This window comes from Musa acuminata, chromosome BXJ2-6 (genome assembly GCF_036884655.1).
Source record: "Musa acuminata AAA Group cultivar baxijiao chromosome BXJ2-6, Cavendish_Baxijiao_AAA, whole genome shotgun sequence".
Lineage (NCBI taxonomy): Eukaryota > Viridiplantae > Streptophyta > Magnoliopsida > Zingiberales > Musaceae > Musa > Musa acuminata.
In genome coordinates, this window is record NC_088343.1 from 36,318,106 (window position 1) to 36,335,546 (window position 17,441).

Sequence of the window (17,441 nt, forward strand, 5' to 3'; positions counted from 1 at the left end):
AAATCAATTTTCTCACTTGAATTTGGTAAATAATTATTTTTAATATTAAAGTGACAACAAATATGATATCCAATCTGACTAGCAATCGTAGTGTTTGAATTCAGATCCAACTTACTACTTACTTTTCTATTCAAATTATTTTGATATTCGATTGATTGGTATCCAAATTTAATTTAAGCTAGTTTAGTAGAGTCAACCACAGTTTTTCCTCATGATCAAGGTGTTCTTTAGCAGCATATTTTAACATGCTATGATCTATGAAGAAATAGCCCTTTTACCAATGAAACAATGGCAACAAAAGAATTAGGATTTTATGAGTTATTAGGATGACTTATCATGATGAATTAGGATGATTCTTTTGGATTTCATTTATGAGTTATTAGGATGACTTATCTGATGACACTTTGCAGGAGCAGAGGCTTCATTCATTGGCAATAATGAATTGACCCAAACGACGGAAGATCCCTCCTCGTCCTAATCTTAACATGTAACGATCAAGTTTCCGCACGCATCTCAATGACAGCACAAGACCCACACCCTCTCCCCGTATTCGCCGGTTGATCGGATCCCACACCGCCGTCCTCCATCTGTTCTGTTCGTTGGCGACTTTGCTTCTTACACGCTAGCATCAGTAGGTCCGCAAGAAGATACAGCAACAGATGCAGCTGCTGCTGGGATCACCATATCCCTTCTGATCTAATCACCAACCATAATTGTCCATTACCCCCCAGGCTGGTCTTCTTCCCCATTCATTGGCTCCTTTGTTTTTCCCCCATGTACTCGGTAAGCGAACCAAAATCTTCGCTTCTCCAACATTAACATCTCCTCTCTTCCCTCCCAACCTCCTCGTCCCCTCTATATATGTATACATAGATACATGTTCCTCGTCATTCTCATACGAGAAGGGGGAGGCTGAAGGGGAGAGAGAGAGAGAGAGAGAGAGAGAGATCCTCTCCTCGTTCTACTCCACTTCCTCTTCATTCTCATACGAGAAGAAAGGAGGCTAAAGGAGAGAGAGAGATTTGTTTGTAAGTCTATATATACAACTGATGGCATCGCTGGCCGCTTGTATCTGCTGCACCGATGTGGGCCCGAGGACCGACATCTCCTCCCGCTCATCCTACTCCTCCACCGCCTTCCGCCTTCCTCCCCCTTTGCGGACGGCGACGGCGGCCCTAAGGACGCGACCCGCCACGTTCGCCTCCGCCCAACGCCGCCTCCCGCGACCGCCCTGCGTGATGGAGGTTGACACCTGCCCGTACCCCGCGGCGGAACCGGCACCGGCGGAGGCCGAGGCTTTCGATTTCGAGGGCTACATGCTCCGGAAGGCAGCGGCCGTCAACAGCGCCCTTGACGAGGCCATGCCGGTCGTGCACCCAGAGCGGTTCTACGAGGCGATGCGCTACTCCCTCCTCGCCGGCGGCAAGCGCATCCGCCCCGTCCTTTGCCTGGCCGCCTGCGAGGTTTCTGGCGGCCGGGACGCCTGCGCGATGCCCGCTGCCGTTGCCGTCGAGATGATCCACACCATGTCCCTCATCCACGACGACCTCCCCATCATGGACGACGACGACTTCCGCCGCGGCCGACCTTCCTGCCACCGCGCCTTCGACGAGCCCGTCGCCCTCCTAGCCGGCGACGCCCTCCCTTTCCTTGCCTTCGGCCACCTGGCAGACCCGGCATCCTACCCTGCCGACGGATCCGTGCCTCCTGACCGGATCGTCCGTGCTGTAAGTGAGCTTGCACGCTGCGCCGGTGCCGGGGGACTCGTCGCGGGCCAAGCGGCTGACATGGAGGCCACTGGGCTCGGATCTCACGTTAGCCTCGATCAGCTTGAGTTTATCCACCTCCACAAGACCGCTGCTCTTTTGGAGGCTTCGGTGGTCATCGGCGCCATCGTGGGTGGTGCCTCCGATCACCAGATTGAGCAGCTGAGAAATTACTCTCGGTGCATTGGGCTACTGTTCCAGGTTGTTGATGACATCCTCGACGTGACTAAATCGTCGGAGGAGCTGGGAAAGACGGCAGGGAAGGATCTGGCCAGTGATAAGACGACGTATCCAAAGCTGTTGGGTTTGGAGAAGTCAAGGGAGTTCGCCGAGGAGCTGCTGAAGGACTCCAAGGAGCAGCTTGCCGGATTTGATCCAATAAAGGCGGCGCCTTTGCTACACCTAGCGAATTATATTGCCGACCGCCAGAAGTAGATCATTCGGATGGTAAAACCGGGATCAATTTGATCTGCCATTAGGAGCTGCAATGTCATGGACATATATTCTCAAACACAATTATGTCTATCAAGTTTTGATAATTTCTGCATAATGATTTCTTAATCAGCAAAATGTTATCTTAGTTAGAAGATCCATCAACATCTTGAAACCTTACAGTAATGCTAGAGAGAATCTTTATATCACAGAATCCCACAGCGACATCAGGCACGTAGGCAAACATAAGCATTGATGTCACCATCCATGGCAACTTTGCAGAAATGATAAACACTGCTTATGTTTCTCAAACACAGAGAAACATAAGCAGTGAACCTCTAACTAAACAATGTAACAGGACACTAATTATAACAGCGTGCTGAACAGTGAGTGATGCCTCCAAAGTCTCACTAACATCACCTTCCGTTTAACAGAGAGAACGGAAGGAGAAGCTTTTTAGGGTTCCGTCGATGTCCGACGGTGCGGCGAACTTTTAGGCGTGTGCACTTTTACGATTACACCCCTTAGCATATTTGCTTTGGTTAAAATTACGATTGCTCGCCGCCTTTGCATATTTAAAATCTCATCTTCATTTATGTGTGCGGTTGTTCTTAAGCGTAATTTTCGGAGATGCAAGTCATTGGTTGACCTAATAGGTCAATTGGTCGGACTATAGATTTGATAATTTTCTTTAAAAAATTATAATTAACTCCTTTGCATAATTAAAATTTTATATTCATTTTTGTGTGCGCAAAATTTTAGGTGTAGTTTTTGAGGATGTAACAGTCGATCAAGTCTCGTATCACAAGTCAATAGTTGACCTTAGAGGTCAATTGTTGGGATTATAGATTATTTGATAATATTTTTAGAAAATTATAATTAACACATTTGCATATTTAAAATTTCATATCATTTATGTGTGCGCTTTTAAGCGTAGTTTTTTTCATGATGGATCTGTCGGTTAAGTCTCATATCATAAGTCATTAATTGACCTAATAGGTCAATTGGTGGGACAATAGATTTGATAATATTTTTTTTTAAAAAAAATAATTAACACCTTTATATATTAAAAATTTCATATCATTTATGTGTCTGCTTTTAAGCATAGTTTTTGATAGTGGATCATTCGGTTAAGACTCTTATCAGAAGTCATTGGGACTATAGATTTGATGTTTTTTAGAAAATTATAATTAACCCATGCATATTTAAAATTTTATATTTATTTATGTATGTGCTTTTAAGCATAGTTTTCGAGGATTGATCCATCAATTAAGTCTTTTTGAATTCTCGATTTTGATGATAAAATTAATTAATAAGTTTATTGGGCTAATATACTTTTGAGATAAGTGACGCATGAAATACTTCAATCAAGACCATCGAAGGGTTAACTATTAAGCAAAGTCAAATATTGTGCTAAGAAATTATCGTATCGAAAATTAGATATCTAGCCAAAGAATTTATCAACGTGTTAGAAATTAAATTTCATGCTAAAGGTTTAGGCATCATACTGAAAGGATAATATATCGAAAGATTCAATGTCATGATAAAGTCAATATGCTAGTGGAATGGACTGTCTGCCGAAAGAAAAGATGATGTATTATAGGTTCAAACGAAATGTTGAAAGATCGGATGATACTCCAGAAGAGCATACAATATGTCAAAAGCTTCGTAAATATGTCAGATATTTGATTGATTTGTCAAAGTCATGATCAAAATCATTTTATGTCAATTTAAGTTAGTATTTAATCAAAATAATACTAACTTATCAAGAAAGTCATTAGTCTTGAAGTTAGGTTGAACTAGGCCTGCTAGAAGGCCAAACTAGTGGCCTAAAATATGCTTGAGCGATGGTACTACTAGGCCCAAGTGATAATACTACTTGAGTTAGTAGTACCACCTAAGGCGACGGTAGCACTACTTAGAATTCAAATTTTATAATAATAGCACTACTTAGATCAAAAGTTATGATGATAATATTGGGAAATGTTGGCATTGATATCGCTCATATCCCAAAATTTTTGAGGATTTAAATTTTGGGCTCCGAGCCTATAAATAACTCACTTAACTCTCTTTTTTAGTATTATTTGAGTCATTTCCTCCCTTTTGAGTTTAGTTGTGATACTAAGTTGTAGGAGACGAGAGTGTAAAAATAAAAACAATGCTTCTATTATGAAAAAAAAAAGAACTTTAATGCCAAAATTTAAAATCAAATAGCAATTGATTAAATTTAGGATGTGTATGTGATTCAAAAAGGTTTTATCTGATTTGCGGGTGTACCGTCGTTAGATTTGAAAGCTATAACAATATCGATCTGCATTGAGAACTAGATTCACTTTCTCCTCTTCTTATCCTTCATAGAATCACTATGAGCGATGAATTAGGGACAAAAGGAGATAAAATAAGATATGTAATATCTTATAAATCTTTAGGAGGTTATATTTATTTGTAGTCGAGAGTAGAGGGTCTAGGATAAATAATTAAGAACGTCCTTTCATCAAGGTCATCTCCTTAGGAATCCTATTATAATTGGACTTTCAATAATATTTATAATATATCTTACCTAATTTAATAAGATCACATAATCTAATAATTTATAATATATCTTACCTAATTAAATAGAGTCAAATAGTATAAAATTAAAATAATATAAATTAAAGATTTAAAATTAATTAAAATAATAATATCAAGATATAACATGGTAAAACTCTCAATTGACTAAGGAAAACATCCATGAGCAAACTAGAAGATAGTCATTATATAAAAAAAAAGAGAGTATAGCATTCTCTCTAATAAAAAAGAAAAAAAAAGACATTATTCCTTATAATAGAAGAAGAACTAGAGGAAAAAAATTAAAAAAATTAAAATCAAGAGAACCAAATAAAATAGAAGACTTTCTCTCCTCCCTTTTTGATTTTTCCCCCGTTTCTGTCTATTCCTTTGCTCACTCTGTACTGCAGAGAATGGATTGGATGTTTTGTCCTTCCGATGCCTTATGGTAAGTTACAAGAGGAAGGCACAGAAATATCCTCCACGTCACCTCTCACAGGAGGTTGCAGCCTCCTCACTCATCCACGGTGGGTGCAACGTGTGCTGAGATGATGAAAGCGGTTACCAATAAAAGCATATAAATGTGGGGTACTTATAATTATATCTGCTAAGAACGATGGTTAAGCCGAAATAACTTAATTATTATTGGCTTCGATGAGTTTTCTTTTTTTTGTCTTCCAAAACTATGACGATGTGATTTTGGCTTAATTCATCTCGATTTCAAACATGTGTACAAACTGATGGTTTAAAGGACACACAAAAAATAGAGTTTTTTTAGTAGCATTAAGATTTTAAAATTTTATCACTATCAATATATATATATATATATATATATATATATATATATATATATATATATATAATATGCAGAGAAATTACTGACATGTAAAGAAGTAATAGGGAAAATGTTGTATCATTGTACACAAAAGCAGATATTATTATTCTTGCAGGCAATGTGACATACACCATTACATCAGCTTATAATAGACACAATTAGCATTCAAAAGAAGTCCACAGTCTAAAATTAAAATTCTGAAATCAACTTCAATCAATGAGGAAGAGATCTCCAAACTGCTCTGGAAGACTTCCTTCCATGCCTAGAAATCAGAAATCATAGCTCCATGTGCTCTCAGCCATAAATCTTGGATTTATCTTGGGATCCATCACATTGAATGATGAAGAAATCTGCAAGGTATCAATAATTAATCTACATCAGATCTCAAATTCTTACAATTATGTGGCTACAAGTGTTCTCTGTAATTCTAACTTCTTCCAGAAAATTCAGATCATTCATTCATTCATTTGTAAATTTTAAAAATAATAAAAATAATACAAACAAAAAGGATAAAAGGATCAAAATGGAAATGAAACAGGGACATCATATGTCAGGAACAAATTGCATTTTAAGCTGATTTTGTATTTCTTTTTCTTGTTCTTATAACTTGATCTGTCTTACCTATCAAACAATAAATGTTATGAGCTCATGCCTCATTTGCAGTTTAGATAGTCTAAACTAAGGGTGTTAATGGATTATTGATGATCCAAAAGCATTGCCTAAGAAGGTCCTCGGACAACTCTACCTTGAAAGTGCCATTGACCTTGGAGTTCCTACTCCATTCCAGGTTAACCGTCTTGGCCGCCGTCCGGTAGCTCGCCCTCACGGCGTCGCCGCCCTCGAACTTGCTCGACACGTCCAGACCCCACGCATTCGCGGCTACTTCGTAGGACGGCTCCACCGCCGTCCTTACCCGCTCGCCGTGTTCGTACTTGTACTTCACCTTGCAGTCCCTGGTGCCCAGCACGTGGCTCACCGCCACCTTGTTCCGCGGGTTCAACGCCACCGACCCCCCCACCGCCGTCTTCTTCTCCGGCATCCCGTGGGTGTACTCCAGCTCCACCGTCTTCTCCATCACCTTGATGGCGTTCATGAACTTGAACTGGACGTCCGGAGGATCATCACTTTGACGATTGGCGTCCTGAAGGTTCACATCACGTCAACAGATGCACGAATACTGCGTGAATCCATGGTAGAAAGGATTACATGTTTGCGAGAGTACACGACGGAGAAGGAGTCGGGCTTCTCGAGGGTGAAGGAGAACTTCGGGGGCGAGTCCTTGGCGGTGTTGACGACGAGGGCGTTGGTGACGGAGGCCTTGAGCTTGGCGTCGCCGACGTTGGTGTTGATGGTAAGGATGGTGGAGGCCTTGCCATCGTCCTTGTCGGTCTCGTACTTGCCGGTCAGTGTGGCCCTCATCATTGTCTACCTGCTCCCAAGCTACCAACACTTCCCTCGTGGAGGTGAGCCGAGGAGGGAGGAAGGCATAAGAGAGGAGAAAAGAGTGGTAGATAGCTCCCATTGAAGACGGCCGGGATTGCTTGCTGATGGCTACTAAGTATCTTTCTTTTCTCTTTTCCACAAAAATTACATATATAGTGCCTCAAAAAGTAACTCTCTCTTCTTTCTTTTCCTTTCGTTTAAATCATTCTTGATCTCGACTCCTCATGGAAGCTTTCTCAACGAAGCCTTTTCGGTGTTGGCATCTCCTCGGTATACCTTCCTCGACGATGTTTCCTTTGAATCATTCTTGATCATGTTCTACCCAAACATTCGATTCAAGATCAGTCTAAAACATGTCGATTGCAATTCTTGAGAAATATTAAAAGTAATGACCATATCTTAGTAGCATAAATCCTCATTTTGTTTGTCTATAATGTTAGAATCAAAAGCTCAATATAAAGAAGCATCATCTCTGTGGTCAAATCTCACTGTAAATTGTTTGTCCAAGCATCAAACACTTCATTTTCTCTTTGTTCAGACATCGTTTTTGTATTGAACTCTCTCACCCATGTCACATCACCTGCAAATGAAACCTTCTTGATATTTACAAATGGTGGCCACCAGATTCTGTGCTACTGCAGTCGGCTTTGGTCATGTTCATTCAACCACTAGGATAGAAGAAGAGAGCTAAAAACCTACCTTCAAAGGCTTTAAACTTAACACTGAAGCTAAAAATAGCTTTACAATGAGATGATGGGAAGTTGAAGGCATTAGGTTCTTCTTCTATTATTGCTGCTCTCTTCTCGTAGGTGCATGTCTCTTTTCCTTTTGCCTTTGTTGTCTCTACGATTTGTTAACTGAAGTTGCATCCCACCTCATCATCATCTTCTTCTTCTTCCACCACCATCCTATAACTAGTAAATCAACATCCAAATGTCACTGTAATTGTTTTCTACTAGTTGTTAGTAGAACTTACCGATCGATGACTTCAATTCTATGAATAATGCTTACCAAAAGTCATCCTTCAAAACAAACCATTCTTATCGTTGTTTACTTATGAGACCTGCTTGTAATTGTTAGAAAATTAGGGACTTGAATTGTGCCAAATAACCATGCAATTATAATTAAATGTTGGATTTGGTCCTATTTTCTCTATGGTTAGTAAATTTCAAAGTTGCTTACTTTTGATGTGATTTTTCATTTTACTAGTACACTTAGGAATGCCATAAATAAGATACATGTCAATTCTATCACTCTGCTTTAAATTTGAGTATCTATCTCATTATCTAAATATAAGTCAAATTAGACTATTATATATACTAAATGGATCAAATAACTATAAAATATCTTAAAAAATCATATTAGTCATCTTTGGGCTAATTTCATATTACCCTTGTAATTAGCTATCTTTAGCATATTTTATATCATCTCGATTCCTATACTTTCAAAAGTTATATTTAGATTCTTATATTTATGAAAGTAAAACATTTAACCTCGTTGCTCTAATAAAACTCTTATCTCTTAATTTTTAATGATATAAAATTATATTTTCAACCCTGTACAAGGATCTCAATGTTTCACTTTCGTAAGTATAGAGATCCTAATGTAACTTTTGAAGGTGTAGAAACCAAAATACTAAAGGTAACTAATTATGGGGATAATCTATAATTAGCATATCATCTTCTTAGGAATAATCAGTACAATATCCATAAATTCTACTTCAAACACAAGCATTGATAATAAATAACATAGATTAAATAAAATTTGTTATTTGCAAATATCATGTGTTTTCTAAAATATAAGTTGGATCACACGACAACATTTCCTTCTAAACAACCATTCTTGTCAATGTTTACTAATGGGAACATATTTACACCACATAAATATACACTTAATTGTTATTGCAAGGGATTCCTTACCTTGCAAGTGCCCCAAGCGACGTACCCAGCAAGTCAAGAATTTATCTATATTTTTAATTTAATGAACCTTCTACTTTCCGAATTTATGCTTTAGATTGTTATAAGAGCTGACGAGCTATGTAACAACACATTATCCTTCTCATTAATCTTTATATTAATTTTTTTAATTGATCTAATATTCATTTGAATATGTTGAAATGCTCTACCAACTCTCGGTCTTCGTCATTAGCTTATATAACTTCCGCTTCATAGATAACTTGTTTGTTAAGCTTTTAGCTAGATAAATTTTTTCTAGTTTATCTCAAATAATTATGATAGAGTTATCAACAATAATATTATTGATAATATTATTAACGATGCAAAGATAAATAATATTTACACACTTTGCCTCAAACTCATTATGATCTTCGTCGCTTATCTTTTTTAGTTTATCTGCTCACTCATTCAATATTCTGACAAGAAGATCTTTCACCTCCTTTGTCATAGGGTGAAACTATCATGGGAAAGGAAAGAAAAACTCAAAAACTAAAAGAATAAACCTAAAAATTAACAAATAAATAACATACCAAATATCGACACAATGTCCAGTAACTCCTACCTATATACATAGAAAAAAATTAAATTCTTGGAGAGAAATTACAAGGCTTGAGTTATCTTTACTTAAGAAGAATCCACTTATATACCCTTTGATATAAACATAAAGAACTCTTCTCTCAACATTCTCTAGAAATCCTAAAGAATACCCTCACGAGCATCTAAAATATCATATGTAATTTTCTCGTTAAAAATCTTGAGACTCGATAAGTATTTATAGGAACAAATCTTAATTTACTAAATAGTTACAATAATCTCTCAACTAGAAATCAATTTTGAAATGAACATAAAACTATATCGATGGTATTGAATCTCATATAATTTAGTTTTAGTTATTAATATGAAAATTTTGACACATTCATACTTGAGTATCATATCAATCCGAAACTCATTAGCCATCCTATATCCTAACATATAACTAAGTGGGTTACATGATTAACACAATAATACAATTGTAGGACTTGATAGTTTAGACCCCTCTAATGGGATATAAAGAGATAAACTTTTGTATATGAACAAATACTAACAAGTCATAATACGCAAGAGAATTAAATGAAATTACAATCAAATAGAACACCAAGATCTACATAGAAAACCCCTCCAATGTGAAGGATAAAAATTATGGAGCAAACTAGAGATAATCCACTATAACAATAATGAATATACAAATCTCAATCTCTTACCCAAAACCCTAACAACAGTCACAAAAGAATAACTAGGATATAAGAATCACGTCACTATGCATAATATCTAAATTCTCCCCCAAGTAATCACAGTAAGAATCTACTGTAGGTTTGATCTAACCTGAGATAAGAACAATGAAAACAGCCTCTCCACATTGTCCTTATTTTCTTCCATTTCTTTCTCTTATTTTCTGTCTTTTTCTCCTCATTTTTGAATCAAGATGCTGCTGCAAAGATCGCGTATATTAAACTTCCAACTACTGAAGCATAAGGAACCTTTTGCATTTTCTCCTTCTCCTCATCACTTGATGGACTTTATTCTAAGCACAACTTGAAGTGACCTACAAGAGGAGAACCAACTGGTTTTGTATTGCTCATACTGAAAGGGAAGAAAACAAGGACAAGTAGAGAGACTATTCTTAATCATCTAGGCAGTGTTCTCATCTCAGGTTAGATCAAATCTATAGTAGATTCTTGCTGTGATTACTTGGGGAAGAATTTAGATATTGTGCATAGTGACGTGATCCTTATATCCCAATTATTTTTTTGTGATTGTTGCTAGGGTTTTAGGTAAGAGATTGAGATTTGTATATTCATTATTCTTATAGTGAATTATCTCTAGTTTGCCCCGTAATTTTTACCCTTCACACTGAAGGGGTTTTCTATGTAAATCTTGGTGTTCTATTTGATTGTGATTTCATTTAATTTCACTATGTGTTATGACCTACTAATATTTGTTTATATACAAAAGTTTATTTCTCTTTATATCTCATCATCCTCATATTTCATGATCGATAATTCTATGAAATTACTCTCACAAATTAATTTTTTCATTCGGTATTAAAAAGGTTACGAGCATCCTTTACAAAAACTTTGAGATATATCATCCAAAACTTTTTGAATCTTTTAAATTCTATATTATACTTTTCAATCCTTACTAATTAATTATTAAAAATATTTTTGTCACTCATTTCCTATTCATTTCCTAATATCGAAAGACTCAAATTCAAATTAAGGTCGGCTCCGCAACCCAATACATCGGATAACCACGATTGAATCTTAATAATTATTTTACTTAAATCAAATAATAATTTATAAATATCAAGAATCTAATATAGTAATAACAATGACTAAGTACTTATTCTCCTACCAACATTTATTTCAAACCCGTTTGACAGGATAATAAAAGATCATTTTTATTTTTGAAAAATAAAGAAAAAATATATCTACCAAATTTATCCCACTCATTCTTGAAACTGATTGATTGTCTTGATGTCCAAACCTATTAATTATCTATTAATAGGATATCTTACAAAAATATAGTTTAGTTTTGGGAAAACAAAGAGCAGGAACCTGACTTATTGCCTTCCCAATGTGATTATGGATTTGATAGTTCAATGTAGCATAAAACTATTCTTCATGAACATTCAATTAAAAAGATCATATAAATAGGATACCTAAAAAAAATGATCTGTGATCATCCCTATCTCTTATTAGAAAAGACAATGGGTAGAGTACCTGAATGCACAAATTTATTTTGATCAACCAATTACCAATTTTCTTATTTGAATTCATCACAAGTCTGATAAAAAGATTATCGAAATCCAATCGAAAAATTCCAATATACTGTTATCCCTACTCACTTATCTTCTCTTATTTTTCTGTTTTTTTTTTCCTTTTTTATTTTTTGTCTACCTTTGGTGATTTAAATATATTGAATAATTACTGATTTGTGGCCTCTAACTTTGGTAATTTCTTTTTTATTTCTTGTCAATGCTCAGCATGAGAAAGAAATGTGGCACGTAATAAAACATGACTAAAAAAACATCTTGAACGAATATATATGAATCCATGAATAAAAGCATACAAATGTGGCATATTTATAATTATATTTGCTAGGAACGAAATTTTTTTTATTATTGGCTCCAAATTTAACTCTTATAATAATAAGAGTTACTTTTTTGTCTTCCAAAACTATGACAGTGTGATTTTGGCTTAATTCAACTCGATTTCAAAGATATGTACAAACTTATAGTTTAAACGATATAAAAAAATAAAGTTAATTACTAGTTTTAGGATTTTACATTTTTTTATCACTATTGTTCGAAGGTGTTAGATGAGATGTATATATCGACTAATTTATAGACTCAAATTCATCATATGAAACTTAAATTGAACGAATATATATAATACTAATATATAGGTTGATACCATTCAAATTATTTAATCACTGATATTCTGAATGATTAAATCTTTAGATGAGACATCATCAACTTTTGCATATTCTTAACCTAAAACGATCGAGAATGATAAGTTATTAAGAAAGAACCCAATATATCTATAAGGTATAATAATTTTTAGATTACTCAACCTTTCTGATCTAACTCTGTCTCTCTTCCAATATTTCATGTGACATTGTCATAGCCAACTTGTGTTTATTAGAGTTACCCTCAAATTATCTAAAAAATAGAATAGAGATAGTTGATCTTTTCTTCCCTAAATTTAAGAAACATAAATTAGAAAATTTCAAAGATACATGTAGGTTGATGCTTGAGTGTAACTTATGATGAGGTATTCATGTATATAATCGATCAATAATAGTGGTAATGGAATATTTTAGCTTTTGGTATTGTGACATTGGTATTAATGCAATCCTCAGATCAATTAATGCCGAGAGAATAAAAGCTTTAATAACCAATTCTTTTGGTTAGGCAAACAAGCAATCTCATGTGAACTTGTGCAAACTCCATATACATTTACTGATTTTATTTTGTGGATGTTTTGCCTACATTTAAATGCCATAAAAAAATAGTCCAAACACATTGACAAAAATCAAATAGACATAATTGATAGGAAATGAAATAGACATTCCACGAAAAAAATTCTAGCTATTTTTTCTAGCACAAAATCTCTTGCTTTATACTAAGAAATACGCAGAGAAATTATGCTAGTTTTATACTAATATGTAAACAAGTAATAGCGAAAAAGTTGTATCATTGTACATAAAAGCAGATATTATTCTTGCAGACAATTGTTACATACGCCAAACATGAGTTTCTTTTATTGCTTCGCTGGGCAAGATTTTAGCTTATAAAAGACATAATTAGCATTCAAGAGAACTCCACAGTCCAAAATTAAAATCCCGAAATCAACTACAGTCACTGAGGAAGAGACCTACAAACTGCTCAACGAGGAAGATCTTCCTTCAAAGGCTAGAAATCAGATAACATAGCTCCATGAGCTCTCAGCCATAAATCTTGGGATCCATCACATCGAATGATGCAGAAATCTGCAAGGTTTCAATAATTAATCTACATCCGATCTCAAATTATGTGGCTAAAAGTGTTTTCTATAATTCTAACATTCTAAGTTTTTCTAGAAAATACAAAGCACATAATCCTCTCGTTCATTCGTTCATTCGTTCATTCATTCAGTCGTAAATTTTGAAAATAATGAAAATAAAGAATACAAACAAAATGGAAATGAGATGTTGGATTTAATTCTATTTTATCTATGGTTAGTAAATTTCAAAGTCGCTTACTTTCGCCATGCTTTTTCATTTTACTAGTACACTTAGGAATGGCCATAAATAAGATATCTGTGAATTCTATCTCTTAATTTGAGTATCTATCTAATTATTTAAATCTATGCCAAATTAGATATTACATATACTAAATGGATCAAATGGCCATATAATATCTTAGAAAAACCTTATTAGTCATCTTCTTAAGAATGATGGGTATAATATCCACAAATGGCTTCTTACACAAACCCAAACCCAACTAATCACTCAAGTAATTGTCTATTTATATCCATATGAAATTTGATTAAGAGATACCTAAAGCTAACTTAAAAGTATGATATGAGCCAAAGCTATCTCTACATATCATCGATGCTCAAAACAAGGTTGATCCTTTACGTCTAAGTAGTTTTACTTCAAATTTTCTTGATCCCAACCTTGTTTCAAGTAGCTTTATTTCAATGTCATGATGTTGATTCTCGTTTACCTTCACAAATTTGTGTTTCGTTTCAAGTTTTACTATCAAAAAGATACTTGGAAAAGATTTAAGATAAACCAACCACTGACTACATGTGATGGTGGATAGATTTATCCAAACTCATTTAGATCTTCACATTGGAAGGTTCTTAATTGGGTACAAAACGTGTGGTATTGCCAACGTCAAAGGACCTTTCCTAAAAGAGAGCAATAATGATACAGAATCCCGGTCAAGATTACCCGTTGACTATTTTTTTGACGGTGTATCTCAATCGTCACTCCCTTTGGTCCCACCGTCATTAATAGTCAACTTCCCGTCAACCGCCGCCGCTCGCGACGAGACGCCACTCTCTCCACTAGAAGGTCGTTTACGCCTCTCCAACATCTGGGATGCTCCAGCTCTATTATGATCCGTTCGATCGAGATCCAACGGTTGTAGTCCGTTCCAAGCGACCTAAGTCCCTATCCTTCCGGATCACCAGTCTTTACCGAGGCACCAATCGGGGGAAGGAGCGGTTTCTATTGGCAAGAAGCCATGGCCCGAAGCCGACTTCGCTGACCGACCGACTAGGAGTAGACTTTTCCTGATTGGTACCACCGAAAGGACACGAGTATCGTGCCCATTGCCCCGCCCAGACTCCCGCTTCATCCCTACATAAACGTGTTCCCCACTCGCCCACCTGACTCCTGATTGGAGGTTAGCCTATGACCAACACCCGGACCCACCCTGACCCGGTCAGGTACTCCAATCACACGGCAGGTATATTTTAATGCGAGCGTTCTTCATTTCTTGCGGAAGAGGGAAAAGAGTGTAAAAAATTACTGAAATATCATTTTCTTCGTCTTCCTCCTCAAACTTCTCTTAAATTGCATCATTCCCCACCTTACCCCACGACACCATATGCATATAAATATCCTCACCACTTCTACACTCCCATCTCAACTCCCATCTCTCTTTAGTTCTCCACAGCTTGAAATGTCTTACAAGGTGATGGCTGCATGCGTGCAGAGCCGCTGCACCAAATCCGCCAGCATCAAACCCATCTCCTTCCACCTCAATGGTTCCCTCGTCGGCGGCCCTAGTCTCTGCCAGTTGATGGTCGACGACGTCTGGTGCACCATCCAGGAAGAGGCACGGACCGACGCCGAGGAGGAGCCCTTCCTCCGCAAACACTACTACGACCTCGTCCTCTGTCATGCAACTCTTGAGTCCGCTCTCTCGGCCCACCTCGCCAGCAAGCTGGCCGTCCCCACCGTCCTACCCAGCTGCGCCCTCCAGGAGCTTATCTCATCGGTTCTCACGAAGGATCCGAACATCCGGCGGGCTCTCCGCTGTGACCTACGCGCCGCCAAGGGCCGCGACCCGGCCTGTGCCAAGATGGCGCACTGCTTCCTCTACTACAAGGGTTTTCAGGCCTTACAGGTACATCGAGTTGCCCACCGGCTATGGACTGAGGGTCGTCGGGCCACGGCACTGTTGTTGCAGAGCCGCACCTCAGAAGTCCTCGCAGTGGATATCCACCCGGGGGCTAGAATTGGTGCTGGGGTGCTGCTCGACCATGCCACCGGGGTAGTAATCGGTGAGACAACGGTGGTCGGGGACGACGTCTCGATCCTGCACGGGGTCACATTGGGAGGCACCGGGAAGGAGGGCGGTGACCGGCACCCGAAGATCGGCGACGGAGTGCTCCTCGGTGCCGGGACAAAGATCCTGGGAAATGTGAGGATCGGGGAGGGGACCAAGATAGGGGCGGGGTCGGTGGTGCTGAAGGTAGTACCGCCGAGGACGACGGCGGTGGGCAACCCAGCGACTTTGGTCAATGGCAAGGAGAACCGGACCGGACACATTATAGATCACACGTCGTGTTCGAATTATGCTAACTAATTAATGCCATCTTTCATTATGATGATGTTTAAGTGCATTGACGACGTCGTTACCTTTATGATCTTTTATCTTAATTTTTTCATTAAAAAAATATTCAGTGAGCAACATTAAAAAAAAATATTTTAGGTTTTTTTTTTTCCATGACACAAAGTGTTTTGTTCCGATAGACAATGACCGAAGCATAAGGCAGCACCTTCTTTATTATCCGAGAGCTCCATCTCTATCACCAAGAGGTTTTAAGGTGTTGAGATGATTAACGTTTCATGTCACTTATTATAGTCATCATAACACATCAAAACGATTAAAAAACTGATCATTTTTTATCGTGTGTGCTGAGCAACAAACGATGAATAGCGAGCGAAGCAAGAGACAACACCTTTCTTGTTATTCAAAAATCCTATCCAACGTTTGTGCTACTAGAGGATTCCAAGGTACTAAGATTGTTAATGTTTCACATGTTGTGACGATCATGCGATATATGTGACCTCACGTGTTGTGACGATCATGTGATATATATATATATATATATATATATATATATATATAATAGAAAAATATTTACCTTCAATGAGAACTCAGACAAATGACATCGTAATCCAAAAAAAAAATAAAACAGAACTCTACAAAAGGAATATTTCTCTAACCATTCATCGTTAGAAAATATTGACTATAGAAGTATGATGAACAAGATTTGACTCTTCTTTTTCTTCTCTACTTATTTCATTTCCACTTGATCTCAATGTCGGTTGGCACCATAAATGTTATGAAATATCTCATACGGGACCAAAGACTAACAGCGCATGTCAGACTCGAATTGAGTTGGGATGATATCACCAACATCATTCCCAACAAAAAAGATTGAAAAAGTTCTAGAAATACACCTTAGATAAAATCAACTAAATCGATAGCAAATACTATATACCTCATAAGTAAGTTTCTCAATGAAACAATTGACACGCAAAATACATCTTTGACCTTGCTATTTATTGTGTCTTACATGGGTTAAGAGCTACATAAGGAAGGCATGTAATGCAAGGACACATTCTTGTTCTGTAGTGGCTGCTATTTTTATTTGTGTGAGATGAAATGGACCGAAACAGTCTCAGTTCTTGTAAACATGACTGTGGGGTCCGAGACATTCTTCTTAAAAGACTTGTCTTTTTCTCTCTTCTTCTTCTTCTTCTTGGACCATACTTGGAAGAATCCAAGTCAAAGTATGCATGTGAGACCAAGGAATCTCTCATTTAACATACCCCTCATTTATTTTAATCTTTAATGGAAAGAGAGATGAGTCTCAATCCCTTGTTTCTAAAGATGAAGAAAACAAAATAATGGGAGTA

General features: G+C 37.2%; 3 protein-coding genes across 3 annotated transcripts; 2 read left to right on the forward strand and 1 right to left on the reverse strand.

The window, feature by feature from the left end:
- Positions 1–840: 840 nt before the first annotated feature.
- LOC103989768 (geranylgeranyl pyrophosphate synthase 7, chloroplastic-like) lies at positions 841–2,316 on the forward strand. Its single transcript, XM_009408717.3, has one exon. The coding sequence runs from the start codon at positions 1,050–1,052 to the stop codon at positions 2,199–2,201; it is 1,152 nt and encodes a 383-aa protein (XP_009406992.2). The 5' UTR covers positions 841–1,049; the 3' UTR covers positions 2,202–2,316.
- Positions 2,317–5,699: 3,383 nt separating this feature from the next.
- On the reverse strand, positions 5,700–7,055 carry LOC135613617 (outer envelope pore protein 24B, chloroplastic-like). The gene is made up of 3 exons (XM_065110644.1): positions 6,787–7,055; positions 6,326–6,721; positions 5,700–5,930 (listed from the first exon to the last, which is right to left on the reverse strand). Exons 1-3 carry the CDS (start codon positions 7,000–7,002, stop codon positions 5,850–5,852), a joined length of 693 nt encoding a protein of 230 aa, XP_064966716.1. The 5' UTR covers positions 7,003–7,055; the 3' UTR covers positions 5,700–5,849.
- Positions 7,056–15,171: 8,116 nt separating this feature from the next.
- Positions 15,172–16,264, forward strand: LOC135613618 (probable serine acetyltransferase 4). The gene has a single exon (XM_065110645.1). It carries the CDS (start codon positions 15,193–15,195, stop codon positions 16,099–16,101), a length of 909 nt encoding a protein of 302 aa, XP_064966717.1. The 5' UTR covers positions 15,172–15,192; the 3' UTR covers positions 16,102–16,264.
- The last annotated feature ends 1,177 nt before the right edge of the window (positions 16,265–17,441 follow it).